The 25,339-nt window shown below is 41.2% G+C and overlaps 1 protein-coding gene across 5 annotated transcripts; it reads left to right on the forward strand.

Annotated features, from left to right (window-relative positions):
- Nucleotides 1-81: 81 nt before the first annotated feature.
- On the forward strand, nucleotides 82-25,264 carry hbs1l (HBS1-like translational GTPase). 5 transcript variants are annotated; one of them, XM_069723550.1, is made up of 18 exons: nucleotides 82-248; nucleotides 653-721; nucleotides 1,015-1,146; nucleotides 1,343-1,594; nucleotides 12,201-12,312; nucleotides 12,589-12,839; nucleotides 13,756-13,921; nucleotides 14,975-15,092; nucleotides 18,140-18,286; nucleotides 20,425-20,499; nucleotides 20,630-20,747; nucleotides 22,154-22,222; nucleotides 22,331-22,435; nucleotides 22,980-23,070; nucleotides 23,322-23,430; nucleotides 23,577-23,674; nucleotides 24,194-24,338; nucleotides 24,464-25,264. In XM_069723550.1, the coding sequence occupies exons 1-18, from the start codon at nucleotides 206-208 to the stop codon at nucleotides 24,473-24,475; spliced, it is 2,112 nt and encodes a 703-aa protein (XP_069579651.1). In that variant the 5' UTR covers nucleotides 82-205; the 3' UTR covers nucleotides 24,476-25,264. The 5 variants fall into 5 exon arrangements, with proteins under 5 accessions (XP_069579651.1, XP_069579653.1, XP_069579652.1 ...); XM_069723554.1 differs by lacking the exon at nucleotides 82-248 and adding an exon at nucleotides 497-577; XM_069723553.1 differs by lacking the exons at nucleotides 82-248; nucleotides 653-721; nucleotides 1,015-1,146; nucleotides 1,343-1,594 and adding an exon at nucleotides 3,583-4,388.
- Nucleotides 25,265-25,339: the final 75 nt, after the last annotated feature.

Here is a 25,339-nt window from a genome sequence, read left to right on the forward strand (position 1 = left end):
GTCAAAATTAAATACCCATGATTTAGTTTTTTTTTTTTTTTTTCCCTTTGCTCCAGAATCAAATGCGACCTGCCTACTGCGGCTACATGCTAATACACACAGCAGCAGCAGCAAATGGCAGCCGGGCAGTGAGACACATGTCCCGACAGTCAAGAGTGAGCCGAAAAACAGTCACTCTGGAGCAGAGAGAGGACACATAAGCAAAATGTCTCGCCACAGAAATGTTCGAGGCTACAACTACGATGAAGGTGAGCGACTTAAAACGTGGTTGTTTAGCGCCGGATAAAACGTTAGGCCAAGGCCCCAAAGCGCTAGCCGCTAAGCTAAAAAAAAAAAAAAAAAAAAAAACAACGTACAGCTATTGTTATATACGGTATATTTCCCACCCTCTGACCTTATAGACGTGTTAAGTCACTCACTAAATCGGTCCAAAAAAAATAAAAATAATGCAAGTTAAATATTTATAGAAAATAACATGTCTCCCTGTCTTAGTTTATTTTCATCGCAAAGTTGCTGACAAGGCAGAGTGACAGCTGCCACGAAGGGGCTGCACTACAGCTGCATTTTTGTACCACCGGTATGTTTTCTGTGAGGCAAAGCAAAAGGAAGACCAGGAATGCATTTGGACCTTTTGTTCTTTTTGTTTTCATAGACTTTGACGATGATGACATATATGGACAGTCGGTGGATGATGACTACAGCTGCATATCCCCAGCAACAGGTTGGTTGACGGTGAATGCAGAATTCACGGTTCCCTAATTGGAAGCAATTAGAAGTTGCATCAACTGTGTACTGGGTGTTTATTCTCACAAACGAAACAATAGCTACCTGCAATTCGCTAATAATAATAATAATAATAATTTAAAAAAAGGGATAATTGTTGTCTTTCAAGTTAAATGTCTAGTAAGGAATTGGTGAGATCAAATGCTCACTTGCATGACACCAACATAAACCAGATATCACATCTTATAGTTTGTTTATCCATTGAGTAAAGATGATTTTTGCCTTTTCCAGCAAATCAGTTCATTTACTCTCGTCAAGAGAGGCAAGCACCAAAAGAGGAGCGCTTAGAGGAGGAAGAATATGAAGAAGAGGATGTTCCCATGTCACCTACCATCAATCACACCCTTGACCCTCTTGATCAAGGTAAGTTCAGGCAACTGTACACTCGTTACAGATGATAGAAATTTGTGACTTTTACCTTTTTGATTTTTGTGTTTGAAATTTTTTTAAATTGGAAGTTTTATTTTTATGTTACTGATACATTATTCCTTGTTTAATCTGTAATTTTGTCTGGACGTCAAATACAGTGTTCATCTAACCTGCATATTGTACTCTGTAGCCAAGCTCTACTCCTGTCTGGACCATATGCGGACTGTGCTGGGAGACGCAGTGCCAGACTCCGTCCTGACCCAGGCCGCTATAAAAAGTGGATTCGACCCCCAGAAGGCACTGGATGCAGTTCTGTCTGAAGACACCAAAACAGCCCCGGTTACCAGAAGCACCGCTGAGGAGACGGCTTCAGTAGCAAGAGTCAACCAGGACAAACCGCCGCTTCCACAAAGAACCAGACAAGAGGCCACAGCTGAAAAAGGTACGCCTGGAGTGGATCAAAATATCATCATTATCCTGGTCAACAATTTTCCCCCTTGATGGATCATTTTAGGAGGATGTTTATTCTTGGCATTCAAAGGGTTTCTCCAGTTTTGAACTATAACTAAAAATTATTAACATATGAATATTATTGTGCAACCAATAAAGTTCTCTGCATGTGTATTACCTGTTCATCAATTAATAGTATAAACCGAAGTTCCCAGTCTAACACTGTTACTTCAGAAGATACTTGAACAAAACATCATTTTAAGTAGTGTTGTATACACGAATGCCTAACAGACAAGGACATTTATCATATGCGGTGACACGTTTAAGTTATGCAAATGAAAATATTTAACAAAGTGCCTTCTTGTGTTTGTTTTTTTTCCCTCTGGTTCTTGGTACGATTCATCTGACTTTTGCTCTGTGGTCCTGTGGTCGCTCCTCTTCGACAACTGCACTTGGCTTTCGTAAGGTAAGGAGCCTGCCTGTCCGCTTCTCACACAGGCATTTCATCCAAGGCACATAAACCCCAGATTGACCTGCACACACAACCAAGTGCACCGAAATTATGTCAATCTAGGGCAGACCCGGTATTTAGCGGCTATGAAAATCAACATTTTAACCTTAAAAGTATTAATCCAGACTTTAGTAGTGGTACCAGTCTGGCGCAGCTCATGTCTGAACAACAACGTAAGGGGACAGGAGTAGCTGACGCATGGCGAGGTTCGGCTGTTACCTCATTAAGCGCTTTTACCATAGGAGCTAATTCACCGCCGTCCATCATATCTAGCCAGAATAGTCTTTCACTGGGAACATTGGCATCTTTAACTATGTCTGCAGCATCTCGCACCTCGGCTCCCTCCATCCTTTCAGTTTCACTGAGTGATCTGTCACTAAGCAACCCCAGGATAACAACTGCAAGCTCTTCTGTGGCTCCTCCTGCTGGGTTTGGGAGTCTCAGTTCTGTCCTGCAGAACAGTCAGCACTCAGTGGCAGCTGAGGCAAGAGGCAAAGCCACAGTGGGTGATCCTATAGGAAGCACATCATTGGCTGATTTAATCCAGGAGCACTCAAACTGCAGCCCAACTTTCAGTAACTCCCTCCCCACTCTCCAAGGCAGTATACCTTCTGTAACGAGTCCCAGAATGGCTTCCTCAGCTCAAACACTCTCTCTGTCTGAGCTTGCGTCACAGCATCAAAACCGGAGGATTCACTCTCAGCCACAAAGCACTGAAACACCTGCAAACACACTCTCCTTTTCTAAAATAACCAACATTACTCCCCCATACTTGGGTGGGACTGTCTCATTGTCTCAGCTCGCCCTGCAGCATCAAACCAACAGTTCCTCAACCTCCCAACAAGCTGTCAGCACTGAATCTCCAGCAAATGCACTGAAGCAACCACCACCTGGCTTCTCTGAGCTGCTCTCTTTGTCACATTTTGCGTCTGAACACAAAGGCAAAACCTCAACCACCTCAAATGGGTCAGAGTACTCCCTCACCTCGCTCCTTTCACCAGCAAAACCAGAGAGGGTTGTTGTGCTGTCAGGAAGCACTACGGAGGGTGGGACAAAGTGTAAACTCAACCACAAACCATACCACCGAATCTCCAGGCCGCCTAAGCCGTGCCAGACTATTGATTTGAGTTCACTCATGGCCCAGTCACATGGAGGAGGCCCCGGTCAGCTCGACAGCGACCTCCCTTCACCATCGTCTCCACCTCCTGTTTTTGCACGACCTTCAGTATTTGCGATCACTTTGTCATTTCGGAGCCGCAGACCACAGAAGAGGACGAGAAACGTATTGAAGGGAAAAATCAACGGTCTGAGGACAGGAAGTGGTTACCAGGCCTTCCTCTGTAAATCCCAGGACCAACCCAAAGAGCAGCTCACCCCGCTCCTACCGATTGCACCTTTCCGCTTCGACACACCTTCACCTGACGACATTGTTCGCACTAATCAGAAGAAAGCTTTCACAAGGTAGAACTACGGAAAGCACTGAATTCAGCTGCGTGCAGGTTGGTGCTAATCTGACTGTCTGGATGAAAACCTCAGAACTTTCTGGGGGCCTTTGCTCCTCCAACTGAACTAAACTCAAAAGGATGCAGCACTCGGGGCGGCCAGTCCTTCCGAGTTATTTTAGCTGTCCTGCAATCAGTCAAGTGGAGTAAAGAAACCTTTGGGACCAACAGTATAACAGAATGACACATTCCCTCTGATAGCAGCTAATCGCTACTTAGGAGCAGTATTAATGTATTTCTTTTTTATAGCAAAAACATAAAATGACAATGATGGTTGAGTTAAGCAGGATAGAAAATCTTCAATCTCTCTGGCAACTTGAAAAGCGAAGTAAATTTTCAAGAAACTTAGTATTTTAAGAACTTTTAGAACACTTTTTTTTTTTTTTTTGGTGATTAGCTTTCTTTCCCTACATTTTAGAATTTGAATCTTTATTTTGGTATGCTTCAATGGCCGATGGCTTTTTAATTTTTGTATGACCACAAAGTAAGGACAATTCAAGTATATCTCTTTTGGTAAGGTGTCTTTTCTAGTCTGAGCTGCATGAACTCTCAAAAACGAAAAACTAGAAAAAAAAGAAAAAAAAAAGAGGTTGACTTTGTTTGCAGGTGTGCGCCGCAGCTATTGGAATATGGATCAGTTAACCATTGTGCTGGTTTACTGCTGCCTGTGTTTGAGATCATGAGGTTGACTTTTTGGTTTGGAGGACACCTGGAGATTTTCCCATGAAGGAACAAGAACACAGTCGTGCACGTGCATACAGACACACAGAGAAGTTAATGCTTTTTCTATTTAATATAAAAAAAAAACAATTGTTTCATTTGAATGCAAGCGCCATGAAAGGAAAGTGTACAGAATGAGACTAAATAAATGCCTTTAAATATTTAGTCAAAGAGTTTAATATGATGATGGTACACATGGGATTGATTTATAGTGGGGGTGTCTTCACACACTGCCACAGCTTAATTTGCCAATTTTGAAATAAAGATGACTGAATTTATGTACTCTGAATGCGCCTCTGTCAAGGTGTGCCCTTCAGTTTGTGTTTGCTTATATATGTAAAACCATAAATATGAGTATGGTTTGTAGGACTATGCCATATCATATCTTTCATGATAGTATTAGCATCATTTTAAATATGATAAAGAAAATCAAATAGGGACAAAGCCAATCCTTATTGCCGTTATGGCATCATACTGTTGCACAGCCTAATGGTATGACATCATACTGTTACAGAGCGTAACGGTATGACGTATGTAATGTCCAAATAGCAACGACACACATGGCTGAAAGCGGCTCCACATTGGAGGAGTTAGTTCCAATAAGGAGAGAGACTTCAGTAGTGTGGAAGTGGTGTTGTTACAAAATATCAGATGTAAAACAAACCATGGTAATGTGTTAATTTTGATTTTGAATGAATGAGAAAATATTTTTCAGTATTTTGTCGAGAGTATCGTCGCAGAAATCCACAGAAATAGGATATGATTTTAGGACCATATTGTCAAGCCCCAGTAGTATGTACATTATGGTTGTATAGTAAAAAGCCAATTCTTAATTATGAACGACTGGCATTACTGTAATAAAGGGGTAATGAGGGTAGAGATTAGCGTGCGTCCATTTATAAAGTAATGTTTTTGGGTAGAGAACTGCATTTGGTGTTTGTTACAATATTTACGTTTTTTTTTTTTTTTTTTTTTTTAAAGAGCTAGGCCAAAGATTGTAATAGTATTTTATATTTTTACTCTGAGTGACTGAGTAGTTGGTTTGAATGAAGAACATTGCCATTAAAGAAATGACTGTTTAAGACTTTAGGCTGAATGCAAATAACTTCAAAACTCGGTAGAAAATACCACATACTAACAGCCACAACTTTATTAGACCAATCGTTTGCAGTCTTTTAACCCCAAAATTCTCCTTGAGGTTGCCGCCAGCACGCCGGTCTGTGCTCATGAGACAAGGGAGGAAGATGAGGGATAATGTCAAACTTTCCTTCTGGTTTCGTCATTGTTCTCTTTGGGTGAAGAAGAGGTGCGGTTTGGGTTGGATGTGTGAAAACGTTATACAGGTGCAGAAAGCTGAGCGAACTGGACCCTCAAGGTGTCAAACATAAACTGGTGAGCCTGAAGGACATGATAAATAATAAAAGGGCAGATAGTGATAATAACGACAAGTCAAACATTGGAAGTCTTAACAGGTTTTTCGGTGTGCAATGCGTGTGGTCCAGGGAGCATCGTGTTTGGAAAAGGTTAGGAGTATTAGGGATGCTGTGGTCTGTTTAGTGAGTGAAGATGAGCTCCACAGTGTTTTTAGATTGTGCTTTCAAACCAAGAAATAAGCAAGTGGCTTATTGACAAATAATTTTGTCCAGCAGCTGTTTTGTCCTTTTTCTTTTAAGGCGAGCCATTGTGTGGGTTTGAGCAGGAAGCGGCACTCTTGGAGAAAATGTCATACCGACCACACGTCGACTTGCCTCAGCAGCCGATCATCTTACTCTGCGTGTGTCTGAGTGTGTGTTTTTTTTTTCACTCTGTCTCTCGCACCACCTACGTAGGAAAATCTGATCACGTCTCTCAACTTTCACAGCTTTGTCAAAGGCCGTGACATCAAATCTTTGACAGGCTCTGCATCTCTGCAAGGCGTACATGTTGCACAAACATTGTATTGTTGTGATGTGGTGCCAGCACTGGAAACTACCATTTTACTCACAGCAAATGGTCAAAAGAAAGCAGGCCCATTTGGACTTCCATGTCATGAGTGCCGCTGCTTTCTTGTGGTGCAGTATGTTAAAACACAACAGGCTTAGAAGGAAATAGGACTCCTGACTTTAAATGGAAAAAAGCTGCACTCACGTAGCAAGAAAATCAAGAATTGACCTTTTGTTCTGTGGCTAAAGGCAAGTTTAATCTGGAGGTTTTAAGGGCACATGCAGTGACTTCAGAAATTAGTGGTTTGTTCATCATCTACATTTTGTCCTGTTGTGGCCTGATTGTTTTTTTTCATGTGCTTTAATAACAATGGCACATTTCAAATGTCTGATTTTGATGGTCCTCCAACCCGAGCTTCTTGTCGAGCCTCATTGGTTAGCCGCCGATGCTTCTTGCCTATATTTATGTTAATATGATACAGATCTGGAAGGTAGAATCACTCGTTTGTACCTTTGTTTGGTCAAGTTGGAAGTGAATAGGGATGTTTTAAAGTTACTACAAAGATTTGAATTCAAATTCAATCTCGTGCTCTGCCTCTGTAGGGCTGTGTGTAAAATCACACTCTTGTTTATTTCACAAAACTCAGTAAGTTGCAGGTTGTGTCCCATAATGTTTGCTGATTTATTTGGCACCATGTAGCACATAGTGTACAAACATGGTGTTTTTGACAAAACCCAAACCCCCAAAAATCTATTATATTGAAGCATCCTGTAAAACTAAAAGGCCGCTGCTTCCCTGAACTCCAAAGATTTCCCTGACATCAGTGATTTTCTGCTGTTTACGTGCAGCTGAGTCATTGTCATGAAATCATTGAATTGTGACTCAAAATGGAAATTTCCATAGGAGTTATCTTTCAGCCTTATTATCCATGAGAATCATCTCCATACCTAATGGGAATACTGTCAGTCATTGTATAATTAAGTTAAACAGCAGAGACCTGGTGACAAACTGGATGTACAAAATGTCCCTGAGAATAGGTGAAGTTATTGAATTTTTTGGGGGGGAATAACCTAAATCTGAATTTGCCTTGACATACACATAACTCTCAATATATAGTTCTGTTTTGAAATCTAAAAACACGCACAGTAGGTGAGAGTTTTAAGGGAGCGGTATGACTCGAGGTTGACTTCTCCCACCTACTCGGTTATCTTTAATGAAATGTTCAGTGGTGTTACTGAATGTGTGTGTGTGACTCATCCTGAAAGGGGTCAGATGGCACAGTCTCATCTTTTTTTCATAGTCATTTTCATTCATGTCTTTAAGTGTCTTTCAAATCTGAATGAAGTTTGAACTCCCAGTTTGGCTCACCAATATATCCATTTGGCTTCGATGTGCAAACGAGTGCCAAATTGTGCATTTTTAACCCAAACATAGACTATAGCAGGGAATTTGATTTCATCATATCATGGTTCCCAGATTTAAAACTTAAATTGAGCCTTCATTGTTGGTGGCACATGGTCCCTCTCCCTGATGACATGTGTTTAACAGTATGAATCTGAGATAGCTAACCTTTTAAACAGCCACATTAAACCAGACTCGGATAAAAATATTTGACTCACTCAATGTGTTTCCCCTAGTTTCCCCGCCACCTCAGAAGATGTGGAAGGTGAACATAACTCTTGTCTTCCACAGCCTTTAGCGTCCTCAAGTGGTAGGGAGTCTCATAATCCACTTTTTTCTTCACATAATTATCTTAAAAAATAAATAAATTATTAGTTAAATATTTTTGAAATACTTCTGCTTGAATCCAGAAAATCATTTATAATACAATATATAGATGTTATTAAACTTGCATAAAAACATTAAAGGTACTAATATTTATGCCTTATTTATAATATGAATACAGCACCCGAGTAGGTCTCCCGCTCTTGGGTCTATAACGCCCCACCTGGTCCTGTCAATCACCCCATTACTTAATCTTTCGTTTTTGTTATTTTACTAATGCCTGCGTGTGCGTGTACATGTGCGTGCGTGTTTGTATTTGGATGGGGGAGGGCGGGTTTACTATTTGCATATCCTGGGCGTACTCCTCTTATCCTGTGCTCGGTTGGGCCCTTGGGCCAAAGTGTACAGATGACTCACTCATTCTTAGTGACTACAAGGGACCCCTGTGCTGGAGAAATCCTGGATGGGAAGATGCCAGTTGTTTGCCTGCTAGTCCAAACAGTGTTGAAGAGATCCTGCTTTGGAGCCTGCTTGCACTGAATAGTTGTTCTCGTGGCGTCCTCGTCTTAAAGCTGCCCTGAGGCTAGCTAGCAAGAAAAAAAAAAAAAAAAAAAAAAAAAAATCAGCTTTCAACTCGGTTGTTTGCAAAGGGTATTACAGTGTTTTGACAGAGCAACATGTTCGGTAGTTAAATAGGGGGTTGTATATTGCTTAAGACCTTAAGGGCGCATGGGTGTGTCTGTGTATATGTTTAACCCTAGGTTAAAATATAGAAGTGGCGATCTAAAGAAACCCTTGAGATACTTTTGTTTTAATGTTGTTGGGTTTTTTGAGGTTTTTGAAAATGTAAATTTCTTAGCTGATCCCGAAAGGCCTTATTATGATTGCCCTAATGAAATCATGTGTTTCCCAGTGTGAAGTGCACGCCGGCCGGTGTCCCGTTTGAAGCAGCTGGTAGAAAAACTCCACGTCACTGTTTAGGGGCAAGAAAAGCCCCCAGCTGCAGGAAGAACCAAAATTCCCCAGTGACTACTTTTTCCGTCTCATGTTGCTGCTCACTGCAGGACAGATAAAACTTGATCTATGCTGATTTCAGTGATGATACTAGCATGGGTAGATTAGATCTATCTATTGTCATTTCTTAAGTACAGCTTGCAGTTTGTAGTTTCAAGTTGTTGGTTTTTTTTAATGAGAAGATTTTATGCAGCTCTGCCTTGGTTTTCCCCATTTCCCCCATTTTGAGAAGATATGGATCACTGTGTGGGAATAAACAGCATGCAGATGGCACCACTTTACAAAGGGAAAAAGCCGTATCAAAGTGCAGTGAGCTGTCTCATGTGCATCAGTGTGTTAGAGTGAAGGGGACTTTTTCTGTAATGCAGGAGGAGTCATTCGGAGAATGCTTTGCTCGAGAAAGTCCATTAATAATTCTGTTGAATCACACCTCTTTCCTCTCATTTTCTCTCAGGGTATTTTTTTTGTGATGAATAAACTGCATAAAACACATAGGGGACATACAAAGTGTTAGTATAATTTATGAAAGGGGTTTGATTAAAGCTGCAAACTGAAAAAGATATTTTTGTAAAGAAGTCTTGGCTGACTAATGTCAAAGAAAAGCAAACACTCAAGCAATTAACGTGCAATAGCTAAAATGTTACAAAATAAATAAATGTGGATATTTTGTGGGCATTTTTTTTTTTTTGCAACCAACATCACTTTTTAAAGTTGTAACATATCGATTCTTGAGCAAATGTGGACGTTCGTGTGTGTGATCACACATCCATTCACCTCCAGCCCTGCACTTGCTGATGTGACACTTTTTTTTCTTTTTCACAAGATTCATTCTGCGAAACGCTGTGTCACGCTGCTCTATTTATGTGGAGACAGGGGGCAACGGCCACTTCTGAAATTAACCCTTTCTTTACCAGGATGTCATTGACACGTACAGATGCATTCATAGTGTGCAGCTGTGCAGCCCAGTCTAAATGAATCAGTAACAGGTTGATATGACTGGGACTGGTGGCCATTTGGGACTGGGATGACAAAGCAATGACCTCAGCATGTCTCGCTGCTACAGAATATGGGCTACCAATCAGATAGATAGGAGGCTCAGTATGCAACTGACTGAGAGTGCACTCTCTCTGCTCTCAAAAATATACAATGCATCCGGAAAGTATTCACAGCGCTTCACTTTTTACACATTTTATGTTACAGCCTTATTCCAAAATGGATTAAATTCATTTTTTTCCTCAAAATTCTACATGCAATATCCCATAATGACAAAGTGAAAATAGTTTGTTTAAAATGTTTGCAAATCTATTAAAAATAAAGAACGAAAATATAACGTGTACATAAGTATTCACAGCCTTTGCTCAATACTTTGTTGAAGCACCTTTGGCAGAAATTACAGCCTCAAGTCTTTTTGAGTATGATGCTATAAGCTTGGCACACCTATTCTTGGGCAGTTTCTCCCATTCTTCTTTGCAGGACCTCTCAAGCTCCATCAAGTTGGATGGGGAGCGTCGGTGCACAGCCATTTTCAGATCTCTCCAGAGATGTTCAATCGGGTTCAAGTCTGGGCTCTGTCTGGGCCTCTCAAAGACATTCACAGAGTTGTCCCGATCCACTCCTTTGTTATCTTGGCTGTGTGCTTCGGGTCGTTATCCTGTTGGAAGATGAACCTTCGCCCCAGTCTGAGGTCCAGAGCGCTCTGGAGAAGGTTTTCATCAAGGATGTCTCTGTACATTGCTGCATTCATCTTTCCCTCCATCCTGACTAGTCTCCCAGTTCCTGCCGCTGAAAAACATCCCCACAGCATGATGCTGCCACCGCCATGCTTCACCGTAGAGATGGTATTGGCCAGGTGATGAGCGGTGCCTGGTTTCCTCCAAACATGACGCTTGGCATTCAGGCCAAAGAGTTCAATCTTTGTTTCATCAGACCAGAGAATTTAGTTTCTCATGGTCTGAGAGTCCTTCAGGTGCCTTTTGGTAAACTCCAGGTGGGCTGTCATGTGCCTTTTACTGAGGAGTGGCTTCCGTCTGGCCGCTCTACCACACAGACCTGCTTGGTGGAGTGCTGCAGAGGTGGTTGTCTTTCTGGAAGGTTCTCCTCTCTTCACAGAGCAACGTTGGAGCTCTGTCAGAGTGACCATCGGGTTCTTGGTCACCTCCCTGACTAAGGCCCTTCTCCCCCGATCGCTCAGTTTGGCCGGGCGGTCGACTCTAGGAAGAGTCCTGGTGGTTCCAAACTTCTTCCATTTACGGATGATGGAGGCCACTGTGCTCATTGGGACCTTCAATGCTGCAGAAATTTTTCTGTACTCTTCCCCAGATCTGTTCCTCGATACAATCCTGTCTCGGAGGTCTACAGACAATTCTTTGGACTTCATGGCTTGGTTTGTTCTCTGACATGCACTGTCAACTGTGGGACCTTATTTGCAAAAATTAAAAAAAAAATGTATTTCACGTCATTATGGGGTATTGTGTGTCGAATTTTGAGGGAAAAAAATAATTTAATCCATTTTGGAATAAGGCTGTAATATAACAAAATGTGGAAAAAGTGAAGCGCTGTGAATACTTTCCGGATGCACTGTACACTTTACATGCCAGCGCCCTACTATGACCAGTAAATACTCATCAGCTGTATTTGCGTTAACATCATAGGGGTGTACATAGCTAAATAAGCTATGTATGTTTAAAAAAAAAAACCATTATGTTATTAAACAATATAAAGGGTAAAAAAACAACAACATTAAGCTTAAATGATTATGTTGTGGGTCTCCACGCTTACACAAGTGGTGAATCTGAGGCTCTATTAACTGTAACTATAAAGTTATTGAAAGTGTGAACATTTGCACCTGGATGATCTTATATACAGTTACTTTGGTCGGACAAATCTGTGGAACGAATGCTTCTGTCTTGTCCCGGTTGGAAGAAGGAGCACTGTTGAGTGCAAGCAGACGACCTATTTATCATGCAGTGAAGACCATTTCTAAGTCCTCTGAGAAAAAAGTAGTTTTCTCATGTCAAAAGTGTTTTTTGTGTTTTATTTATATATTTATGTCATGGTGGTCAAAGACGCTTTGCAGAGTTAAAGTGATCCAGGAAAACCATAGAATGGAAAAGCCGTATTATTCTCATGTCAGTGTTGATGACGTTGAGTCATGGATGCCATTATTTTCTTCTTTTTTTTGTTGTCGTTCCTTTGTTTCGCAGCTAAAAGCAGAGATGCATCTCACAATAAACTGGACTCAACTGAAGTTGTAGCCAAAGTGGCCCGCATGACCATCTCTGGCAAGAAGCAGACCATGGGCTTCGATGTTCCCAGGTATCTAAAACCCCTCTGCTCTCATCTACACACTGCTCTTAAAACTGTGAAATGATATTTCAAATCCGGTATTATTTACTATGAAAAGTAGTAGGTGCTAACAATTTTTTTCGTTTAGTTGTTGGTGAGCATTGCTTTTCATCTAACGGTGTGTTCAAGTCTTGGTGAAGCTGAGCTCTCTATTTCTGTATACATCAGTACTTCGAGACATCATTTCCGTGTGTTTTGGACACGTGTTGTCTTATAATGTGATTAAACTTCACATTCTGTCTTCAGCACAGGGGAGAACGGCGTCGTCGCTACTTCAGTGCGCCGAGGCGGCAGCCCTGAAAACGCCACCGTGACACCTGCCGCCGAGGCCGCCTCCAAACGTCCGGAGACGCCGCTGAAAGGGACGAATGGGGACGAACCCTCCACAGGTCCCACCCCAAGCCGTTCATCGGGGAAGGCTCGGCAGGCCATCAATGTCAAAGCCGAGCTGGAGAAGAGACAGGGGGGCAAACCTCTGTTAAATCTGGTAGTTATAGGTAGGATGAAAGTACACGAGTACACAAAACTACACATAACAACTAACATAAGATGTTATTACACTTTAAAGCATATTAATGGATCAGCACAATTAACAGGGATGTACAAACTTATGGAAGAATTATGCTCACTTCCATCCTCATTTGGTCTATAGTTCAATACACGCAGAAGCACTGCTTGCTTTAAGATATACAGTAATACTGTATCCTTTTTAGACGTATACATTAAAAACAAGTTGTTATGTGGAAGATCAGAAGCATTTCATGTCAGCATTTCACAGTATTTTTACTTGGAGTTACATTTTTATACTTGTCAGTCTCAAAATATAGCTGAGAGAATATGATAAAAAGCAGAGCAGGGTTTCCCTCCATAATCTTGAATTGGTCTCGGCTGTCTGATGTTTCCGTTTACATTTGGGTCAGTTGATCATTTTGAAGTTCCCCCTTTCTGGTGACTTTGTTTAGTGCTTACATGTCAAAGTAAATGAGTCGAGCTTCAGGCCAGCACAGTTGCGCAATCATATTTTCTCATTCTCAGTTACACCAGAAAAAGTGACTTGGTAGTTTCAGAAGTGCAGATGATTCTAGTTTCCCACAGCCTATGAAACCTTTCGTTTTTACCACGGTCCTCTCCCTTCCTCCTCCCCCAACATCAATCCTTGTTCCCTCTTCTGTCGGCCTCCCTGCACTTGTGCAATTCTAGTCATTTCCTGCTCCCGTCTGTGGTTTCCCTTTGCCATGTTTTTTTTATCTTCTCTCGTCCTCTACCTGTCTTATCTTTCTGAGCACATTCTTCCTCTTTTCTTTATCTTTCCCTTGCTCCATCCCTCCTCGGCATCCTCTTAACAAGCTCCGAGCCCATTTTGTGTCCCCATTACTCTTTAGCGTTATTAAATTTTTCTCTTTTTCTCTGCAGGTCACGTGGATGCAGGTAAGAGCACACTGATGGGCCACTTGCTTTATCTACTCGGCAACGTCAACAAGCGCACCATGCACAAGTACGAGCAGGAGTCGAAGAAGGTGGGAAAAGCCTCCTTTGCCTATGCTTGGGTTCTGGATGAAACCGGCGAGGAGAGGGACAGGTAATGAAACTACCTACATGGTCCTTGTAGTTACAAAGTCAAAGTAAACATGTATTTGTGCAGAAACCCTACACACATTATTTCTGATTATGTGCTTTTGTTATATAATATAAACATGCCACTATTCCCTACATGTCTCCGCCACTTTAAAGGCAGACATCTGGTTTGTCCACATGACGTCCCTCCAGCTGATAGGGATCGACTGTCTTGCTCAAAGACATGTGGTGTGAATGCTTACCTCAATGCAATCTTGTCCGTCTGTGTGCTTCTTGTTGATAAAAACCAAATCTTGTGTCCACTAACTGATTACTAAGTTACTGAGATAACTGGTACTGGCAGTTGATGGCAACAAAACATCACCTTGTCCTGAGGATCTGGGATCTGGTAAAACAAAGCTTGTTTATTGGAAGGACAATTAATTTTTTAGACCATTTTTAAATTTTTTTTTTTTTTTTTTAATTAAAATAGTGTCGTCATTGATTTGTACTCTGTTTTAACATTGTAAGCTAGATAAGGTACAGACTGATGTTAGCACCAGGTAAATTATTATTATTATTATTATTTTTTATGTCTTCTTGCTAAAACTTTGATATCACTAGTAAAAATGACCGTAAGGAACAAATCAAAACAAAACGATTATGAACATACAGAGTCTGGCAACTCGGTTAGAGTACAGCTTTTAACAATGAGGACTATATGTTGTTGTTGTTGCGAGTTGGTTCCGACTTGCCCTCTTATTACCAGAGTGAAACGGAAGTGAAATACGGCAGAAACAGAAAGTGACTTGGGTGGGAATCCATATTCACTTATCAGTAACTTCTGAAGCAAATGTGTAATATTTCAGAGCCTCGCCCTCCACAAGATGTTGCCAGTGATCAGGAATGTATCAGAGCTTTAAAACTGTATTTCCATTTGAGGGTATCCAGCTACTCGGGACTTTTTTGTCTGCACAAGTTTCACACTTTTATACAAATGTTTTTCTCCATTTCAGGTGGGTTTTTTTTCGTAATGGTTATATGAAATCAACTATCAATTATTTGTGTTCTGTCCCAGAGGTGTGACGATGGACGTAGGCATGACGAAGTTTGAGACGAACTCTAAAGTGGTGACTCTGATGGATGCACCAGGCCACAAAGATTTCATTCCCAACATGATCACAGGAGCTGCACAGGTATACCAGACAAAATTATTGGAACCGCCTGAACTATGATTCATATCAAGCCAGTGAATGAGGGATCTCTCAGGTATCAATGTGCTGTAATGACAGAGGATGAGGAACAGTCAGTATTTCAGTGATAGAAATGGCCATTGGGAGCGAGGCTCAAAAGCACAATGGGGGTGCAGGCTCAGCAAGTTTGAGTTAAGATTACTTTTTGAAACTGCATTTTGTTTTTATTCAGGATTTTAGTTACCCTTATTGTTACAAAAATGCAAAGAAATCAAAGTTTGAGAGCTAAATATATGTACGGTTCAATACTTGTAAATATATATTCATAAAAGTAGTACTAATGTAAATTTACAGTTATACTCCTGAGCAAAGAGCCAGATTAAATATATCTAAAATTTACATGGTTAATGATAAATGTGATGCAGTATAGGAGTGGGTGATATGGATAAAAATCTGTTATATACTGCAACATTGATGTATATTATATATTCAGACACATTCATGAAAAAAAAAAAAAAGTAAACTGTTTATTGATCGCCCAACACTAATGTAATATCATGAGATATTTTCAACTCCTCCGAATCTAAAAGTTCAGTTCAACTGTCTAAGATGGTCTAAATTGATCCCCCAGCATCTGTCTGACTTTGCAGACCTCTTGATTAAAATGGCCCTCTGACATGTTGCCACACCCGTCAGGATGATCTGTAGAAACCCTGGTGGTTTTGGGTGTTGGTGTCAAGGTGTTTTTGTAGTTATGGGTGTGCTCGTCTGTCTCCGTTTTGGGGATCTCTAGTAATTTATCTTTTAGCCATATGACTGTCCTCATGTTTAACCTATTCATGTGACTAAAGGGTTTCTGTTTGAAGTAAGTCTAGATGTCAGTCTGTCACGTATCATAAAGTTTCAGAGGGTGTTTCTCTGTCTGTTATCGTCACCAATAAAACACCTGTTCATTAATTCAAAAGAAAAAAAATACTTTCTAACACAGTACTTCAATTTAAAATACCTGCCGTACAAGAACAGCAACTGCTGAATTGACCTGTTGTCCCCATTTAGATCGAGTACATGTAAAAAATAGAATTCAAATGCATTCCGATAAACGGTAAATTATAGGAATTGTGTATGTTGTGTTCTAGTGGCTAGAAGTTTTTCATGCCTGAATTCGTCTCTGTGAAGAGTTAAAGCAGCACCAAATGTGTTAAAGATGCTGTAAAGTACAAATGAAAATGAGTTTTAAGTTCATCAAACCACAGAAGTATGGGTTGTTAACTACCCACCCAAATGAAATGAAAAAAAAAAAAAATAAATCACGGACAAGTTTGTTAAATTAGGGTTTGAAATTGTGAGAAAATCATCAGTCTCCTCTGCTCTGAGACTGGGGGGGGGGCATGTCCTGAAGGAGCTGAAGCTCTGCCCACTCCCTGGAAGGTGTTCAGTGTTCTGTGTGACAGTCCTGTGGCTGCAGTTCTTTTCCCCACTAAGCGGTCCGTCTGACATCCAACCTCTCGGTGACTTTATGCATGATGTCCCACTGGCACTATGTCTCCCTGCTTTATGAAAACACGATAGAATCAGAATTGAATTGTCCAATGAGTGAAACATACAGATGCAATCAAATCCAGCTTGTCCCCCTGAGCTGTAACACAGGAGTAAAACTGGACACCAGAGACAGCAGACAGTGAGTCTCCAACTACTTCTAACACACCTGCATTACAACAGTGGAGATAATAAGAGAGGAGGAGTTGATTTAGTTCTGTAAGGACTGCAACATGCACAACGCTGCATTACATCATTCATTACATCACGTGTCAATTCAAACTTTGAACCTGCTCAGGTCGAGCCGACAGTCAGGACAAGATATCCTCTGGTCCATGTTTACCATCACCCTGACATGTAAAATACACAGTAACATATATTATAGTTCCTTATCGTAGCTAGATGGACGGGCACAAAACAAAATCTGCGGTTATCGGAGCATTTTCCTCTGAACTCTGCTACAAGCTCAATAGAAGCACATTAGCACATTAGCTCCCATTTCACCAAAATAAAGTTATTCTACACCGAGTAAAATCATGTTAGCGGTTTGCACCGCGGACTAAATATAGCAGAGCTACTGTGGAAAAGTTATCTAGTATAATTATAACAAGCACACACGAACTTACGCTGAGTGGTGGACGAGACTGCCGATGGTAGCGGCGGAGACTGCCGGCGGCGCGGTGGACGGTGCCGGTGCGAGCGGAAGATGAACGCCCGTGAGGGTGAAACTCGGATCGGCTCCGCGCTGCAGGAGAAGCGGAGCGTCTGTGAACCCGGTCCGTCTCCGGTCCCAAGTTGAAACTATCCGCCGTGAAATGGTCCCTGCAGAGGCCGACTTCGGTGTTAATCCTACGATCTCCTTTAGCCGGGCTCCTCACGAAATCAATCCGACTCTTTTTCCTTCATCAGTAGGGAATTTAAATAGCGACGCAGCGCTGCTTTGGAGGTTCTTGCTTCCAGGAAAGATGCACTTGCGGGTGGAGGGAGACGTCCTGTAGCAGCTAGCTGATGTACAATAACAATCTGACTACGGCAGGAGTAGAACTGAAGTCCAGTGGGATGACCTCTTATGCAAATGAGCTCCAGGCTTTTATAGCGTTTCACCGTGTGAGAGGAGGAGCCATGCAGAAGGTTATATAAACCGGCTGTGATCTGACGTAGATAGACTGTTGTGATGTAGATAGGCTGTTGTGACGTAGATAGGTTAGGTTTTAGCCCCGCCTAAAAAAAACCTGAGCTGAAGACAGGTGAGAAACTGTTTAACGGTCTAACTCCACATTTCAGTGCGACAAAGTTTAAAAGCTTTGCACATGCTTTCAGCGGCTCATTTCACACGTATATAATGTACCGAGAAGCAAATCTTGGAATTTGCTTTAAAGCATCTTTAAAATGCAGCTGTTAAATTCCAGACTGAAGAGTTTGGGTGATTTTTTTTTTTTTTTTTTTTTTTAAAGTGTGTATGATTTTAATGCTCACATCTGCCTTTTCATCTCCTGCCTTGGTCCTCTCTCCAGGCCGATGTGGCGGTTCTTGTGGTGGATGCCAGCAGAGGAGAGTTTGAGGCAGGTTTCGAGGCCGGCGGTCAGACCAGAGAGCATGCCCTGCTGGTGCGCTCGCTCGGTGTCACTCAGCTGGCTGTAGCTGTCAACAAGATGGACCAGGTGAGAGCGCTTCACCATACACCAACACACTGTGGGGATATTTTTAGAATCACACATTGTGAAGTTTATACATATTCCAACATGAGCACACCGCTAACGAATCGGTACCTTTTGAAAAATTAAGATATTTTCTGGGTGAAAATCTTGAAAACACAAAACAAGAGAAAGCCACAAAAATGTGTTTTTCTGCAGGGAAGATCCAAATTAACATTCCCAAACACATTCTGGTTAAATTAGGAATGCAGCAGGATTTATTGTTCTTTCTCATGTATATACAGTGGTGTGAAAAAGTGTTTGCCCCCTTCCCGATTTCTTATTTTTTTGCATGTTTGTCACACTTAAATGTTTCAGATCATCAAACAAATTTAAATATCAGTCAAAGATAACACAAGTAAACACAAAATACAGTTTTTAAATGAAGGTTTTTATTATTAAGGGAGAAAAAAAAAAAAAAAAACCCACATGGCCCTGTGTGAAAAAGTGTTTGCCCCCTAAACCTAATAACTGGTTGGGCCACCCTTAGCAGCAACAACTGCAATCAAGTGTTTGCGATAACTTGCGATGAGTCTTTTACAGCGCTGTGGAGGAATGTTGGCCAACTCATCTTTGCAGAGTTGTAATTCAGCCACATTGGAGGGTTTTCCAGCACAAACCGCCTTTTTAAGGTCATGCCGCAGCATCTCAATAGGATTCAGGTCAGGACTTTGACTTGGCCACTCCAAAGTCTTCATTTTGTTTTTCTTCAGCCATTCAGAGGTGGACTTGCTGGTGTGTTTTGGATCATTGTCCTGCTGCAGAACCCAAGTTGGCTTCAGCTTGAGGTCACGAACAGATGGCCGGACATTCTCCTTCAGGATGTTTTGGTCGACAGAATTCATGGTTCCATTTATCACAGCAAGTCTTCCAGGTCCTGAAGCAGCAAAACAGCCCCAGACCATCACACTACCACCACCATATTTTACTGTTGGTATGATGTTCTTTTTCTGAAATGCGGTGTTACTTTTACGCCAGATGTAATGGGACACACACCTTCCAAAAAGTTCAGTCCACAGAGTATTTTCCCAAAAGTCTTGGGGATCATCAAGATGTTTTCTGGCAAAAATGAGACGAGCCTTAATGTTCTTTTTGCTCAGCGGTGGTTTTCGTCTTGGAACTCTGCCATGCAGGCCATTTTTGCCGAGTCTCTTTCTTATGGTGGAGTCATGAACACTGATCTTAACTGAGGCAAGTGAGGCCTGCAGTTCTTTGGATGTTGTTGTGGGGTCTTTTGTGACCTCTCGGATGAGTCATCGTTGCGCTCTTGGGGTAATTTTGGTCAGCTGGCCACTCCTGGGAAGGTTCACCACTGTTCCATGTTTTCTCCATTTGTGGATAATGATTCTCACTGTGGTTCGCTGGAGTCCCAAAGCTTTAGAAATGGCTTTAGAACCTTTTCCAGACTGATAGAGCTCAATTCATTTCTTTCTCATTTGTTCCTGAATTTCTTTGGCTCTCGGCATGATGTCTAGCTTTTAAGGATCTTTTGGTCTACTTCACTTTGTCAGGCAGGTCCTATTTCAGTGATTTCTTGATTGAGAACAGGTGTGGCAGTAATCAGGCCTGGGTGTGGATAGAGAAATTGAACTCAGGTGTGATAAACCACAGTTATGTTTTAACAGGAGGGGGCAAACACTTTTTCACACAGGGCCATGTGGGTTTGGATTTCTTTTCTCCCTTAATAATAAAAACCTTCATTTAAAAACAGCATTTTGTGTTTACTTGTGTTATCTTTGACTAATATTTAAATTTGTTTGATGATCTGAAACATTAAGTGTGACAGACATGCAAAAAAAAAAAGAAATCAGAAAGGGGGCAAACACTTTTTCACACCACTGTATTTTATAGTTCAAATATTTGTTGTTGCTTGTCAGACTTTCTGAACATTGAAGCCTTAACACCTCTACTGTTTCTGTCAGGAGAGTGAGGTCTTAGGGAGCTGTGTGTCTCTGTGTGTGTGTGCGTGTGCGTGTGTGCGTGCGTGTGTGTGTGTATGTGCGCTTATCTGGCATGTTGCTGACACATTTCCATTTCAAAGCTGTGCTGAAGGGGAAACTTTCTCTGTGTTTTTCCGTTTGCCTTTTCGTGTGTTTGCAAATCAGGTGAACTGGCAACAGGAGCGTTTCCAAGAAATCACCTCAAAACTTGGTCATTTTCTCAAACAGGCAGGATTCAAGGCAAGTTGGCATTAAGTCACTTAACATCTTAAGATAATTCCTTTTCAATATCAGTCTATCAAGTGCTGTTTCACATATTTGGCTTTGAAGAAATACTTCCTAGCTCTCATTCTGTTGATCTGTTTTCCAGGAGTCAGATGTTTTCTACATCCCCACCAGCGGCCTGTCGGGGGAAAACCTGGTTGCCAAGAGTTCAGTGTCACAACTCACCTCTTGGTACTCGAGATCCAGCCTGCTGGAGCAGATAGGTAATGCACACTTGTATATATTAAGCTGCCCAAAGCATTCTGACACTTAGACCTGGAGTTCTCTGTTTAAAAGTTACACAAATATATACATTATAAACGTCATATACAATGACAATTAAATTGAGTCCTTTTTTTTTTTTTTTTTTAAATGAAAAAGGAAAAACGTTTCGGATTTCAGCGTCTTATATGTGAATATTTTCTGGTTCCTTTGGTCCTCCATGATAATAAACTGAACATCTTTTGGTAGTGGACTGTTGGTCGGGACAAAACAAAACCTTTTAGACAGCACCTTTAGGCTTATGGAAACACTGCCTAACATTTCTCCCCATTGTCTGACATTTAAAGACCAAATACCCAAAGAATGATCAACGGAACAATTGATTATGAACATTGTTCGTTTCAGCCCTGAAATATAAGGTCCCAAGCTGCACTTTCACGCTTTCCTCATGCAAATGTGTGAATAGACATGATGAGTCATATATTGTGCTGTTAATGTCCAGCTGTAGTCAAACTGACTAGTATTGAACATTTAAATGCTTCTTAAACTCATTCTAGAGAAGATTTTTCACTCTGCCAGGAAGTGATCAGTTGATCTAAGAAAGTTAGTAAAATCTGAGGTGGCTAAAAAAAAAATCATTGTAGTTTCCCCAGTGACAGAGAAAATCACAATATTTGCAGCTGTTGTATGTTTGCTCAAATGAATGCACACAGCGCATTTGTGTTAGAATACTTTGCCCTATCTTGCAGGGGCACTATGAGTCTTGTCTGTAATTATTTAATGATGAATGATCCAAACTGCCTTTCTTCAGAACGGCCTGACAGGAGAAGGACTGAAAATATTTTTGGAAAAGCTTGTTGGCAGGGTGTCAAAACAGCAGGCGGGTGAACTAAGATGCTTAACTGCATCCTCCATTGTTTAAATATTGATAGCACTGAATGGCAATAATTTAGCTGGTTTTATATTGTGCAGCTGCAGCGTCAGTCTGGTTCTATTGTTTGACATGGAGGAATGTCCAATCTCATATTTTAGTTTTTTTTTTTTTTTTCATAAAAAAAAAAAAGCAAACTCGTGAGATATAATGTAAGATTTTAACCTGAATGAAATCATGTTGTCAGAAAACTTTTTATAGCCTGACAGTGTGAATGTTTCAGTTTTGAGTGGAATATTACTTCAATATGAGTCACCGCCACTATGATTGACGTACAACTAGGAGAAGTTGAATTACAGTTTCTGCAGAGTTTTGGATTTCACACACTGCTCTTACTGTCATAGTGCTGATCATCCAGATTCAGTCCAGTACCAAAGAAAATGATTCATCACCACTGGTCTCCAGACTCCTTCTAATAATAACTAGCCTTTCCTGACAATTACTGTTTACTTTGTCTTTTTCTGGTTTCTTCTAAAGATGCATTCAAGGCCCCACAGAGATCTGTAGACAAACCCTTCAGACTGTGTGTCTCAGACGTGTTCAAAGGTAAAGTCACTGATGCACACTTACATACTCTCTGAAATATTGTCAATGTTCTTTTTCTGTATGTTGTAAATGCTGAGAGATTGCTGAGGTTGCATTTCCTCCTTCCAGACCAGGGCTCGGGCTTCTGTGTTACAGGGAAGATTGAGGCAGGTTATATTCAGACAGGAGACAAACTACTGGCAATGCCGCCCAATGAGACCTGCACTGTTAAAGGTATGCATTCATGTGTGTTCACTGCCAAACTTGGATGGTGGCTGACTTGTAGTATTGCCTTGTTTTTTCTTTTTTTTCTTTTTTAGTTTTAAATTAATATTATTTAAACAGGTGAGAAAATAAAATCCTCATCATTTTTACTATTGTACTGTACCTCTGCAGTTTCAGAAGAATATCTTAACTTTATAAATACGGGGTTTTTTTTCATCGTCTTAAAGAATACCACGAAGCTTACTCAAACACGCACTGCACAATAAAGTTTTTTTTGTTTTTGTTTTTGTTTGCAATTTATTCATTATTTCTGTAACCAAAGGAGGAAATTGTACATCAACAGTAGTTATAATCAGAATAAAAGTAGTAAAATACACATACATGTAATGTGTTATTATTCATCAGTCTAAAAAAAAGTACAGGAGACACGTCAGTCTCTGTGTACTCAGTCATCTGGGTGCACCTGTGACTGTGCATGACTTCTGTGTTAGTGATGATGAACACTGCCATCCTGTGGCCACTCGGTGAAATGCGCTCTGTCTCTGCACTGCAGGAATTACTCTTCACGATGAGGCTCTTGACTGGGCTGCAGCAGGCGACCATGTCAGCCTGACAGTCACCGGCATGGACATCATCAAGATCAAGTAAACCAATGACAATATGACAAACCACAGTGTGTTACATGCTTTCATTACCAAGTATTTAATGCTGGATTACAGTTTTTGTAGACGTTACTACAGAACTGAGTGAAACGACAGCAGTTGCGGTCCCTGTAGGTTATGCGACATATGAATCTAATAATGGCAGTGAGACCTGCTTTGCCCTTAAATGCTGCACGACTGATTGTTTATTGATTTTATTTTCCATACGTTTGATGATTACTGCTTCCTTCCAGTGTGGGCTGCGTGTTCTGTGATCCCAAAGAGCCAATCCGAGTCTGTACTCGATTCAGAGCCCGAATCCTCCTCTTCAATATCGAGGTCCCTGTCACACAAGGCTTCCCAGTAAGTGCCAGCAAGCACACGCACACACACATACACACACACACACTATTTGCAACCTTACAACCGTGTGTCTATTTGAAATTTGTGCAGCTCTTTGCACAGTTTGTGCGTTCTTGTTAATTGTGGCTGTTTGTGTTTCCTTGCAGGTATTGTTGCATTACCATACAGTCAGTGAGCCAGCCACCATTAGGAAACTAATTAGCATTCTACACAAGAATGGCGAGGTCTTGAAGAAGAAACCAAAGTAAGTTCGGGAACGGTTTCATCAAATTGTATTTTTTATTATTTTGTCCTATCCAGTTACAAAGAGTTAATCAGTAGTTATTTTTTCCTGGATTAAACGTGAGCAGAGAGAGAGGAGCTCTGAAACTCTTCTGTTTTGTCCTTCAACAACATCAAAATGTTGAAGTTCTGCTTTACAGTGTTTAATGTCTGTATGTGGAAAAAGAAAGTTGTGTGTTTAGGAAATCAAGTTGCAGTTTTCTGTTTTTCAAAAACATTACAAAAGCAGCATTTTATACATTTATAATAATAATAATTATAATAAAGAGCCAAATGGAAAAAAAAACCACATACAATAGAACATGTATGTGTTTCCTAACAGGGATTTCTCTGATACCATATGCTTTAAATATTTGTCTACTTTCTGAAATATGAGTCATCATTCCAAAAGAAATAATGCTTTGTAATCACAATTCTTGTTAGAACATTGAAGGACGTGTGGGTATGATATGTTTATTTCCTGTTTGTCATTACTGTTTAGGTGTTTGACTAAGAATATGAGTGCTATTGTGGAGATCCAGACCCAGAGGCCGGTCTCACTGGAGCTGTACAAGGACTTCAAGGAACTGGGCCGCTTCATGCTGCGATACGTAGGCTCCACCATTGCTGCAGGGATTGTCACCGAGGTAAAGTGCCGCTATTGTTGGAACAAAGTCCAAACTACACGTGGAGCCTGTGGAAAAATAGGCTGATGTTTAAAACTACCATCTTGTCCTCAGTCCCGTTTCCTTTCGATTTGACTTCTCTGCAGATTAAAGTATGAACAGCATTTCCATCGACGCAGGGCCAGCCGGGCAGCGCTCTGGAGACTGCACGCGGCCACTGACTTAAAGTGAACTTCCTCTAAGAGCTATGCCACTCATGCTGTCAGAGCGTCACATTCATCCATCCATTTCTCCACCCGCCGTAGCAGCTGACTGCTCTGATCAACACTAACTGCACAGACGCCAACCATCTGGCGAGATGCCACAAAACAAACTCACTCAGCGCTGACATCTTGACTCGGTGGCACTGAGCCGCCGCCTCCTCTCTCGAACAAGCGCACAACCCGGCTACTGCCCGCTTTCACCCCCCCGCCCGTCTGACCGTTTGTCTTGTCGGTAGTTAATTCTTGTTGCTCTCAAATCTCTGTTTGATCGAGCCAAATCAATACTTTAATCCAGCTGTGAAAGACTTTCCTTCTATGCTGACATTTTCCACTGATTTATTTCGCTGTATTCCCCTTGAAGGAGTAAATCTTGACCTAAGATTACATTTACTATCCGCTTTATTTAAAGAATTGAAAGAACAAGTCCACATTTCTCTCTTACTGTATGTAAAAGCTAACATGAAAATTGAACATCCTGTTTACATCAAAACTTGTATCCATAAAATGGCTCGGCTAATCAAAAGTATGAAAGAACAAGGCGTTGTGCCACTTCGGACTTGCAGATACATACGTTTGCACCTCAAGTTCAACAGCTAAGGGGACGAGGTCTACAAATAATTAATGTTTACTCTAACTAATGTAGAGTAATTTATGAACAAGAAAGGGAGGCTTGCACAACGGGGGTGGGGTGGGGTGGGGGGCGGGTGGTTTCCAGTAAAGCAGCTACGTGCTGATTTGGAGGGCTGATCTTTTTTTTTT

This window comes from Brachyistius frenatus, unplaced genomic scaffold, assembly GCF_029030835.1.
Source record: "Brachyistius frenatus isolate BFR_SWC_R1_liver_20210118 unplaced genomic scaffold, ASM2903083v1 Contig_334, whole genome shotgun sequence".
Lineage (NCBI taxonomy): Eukaryota > Metazoa > Chordata > Actinopteri > Embiotocidae > Brachyistius > Brachyistius frenatus.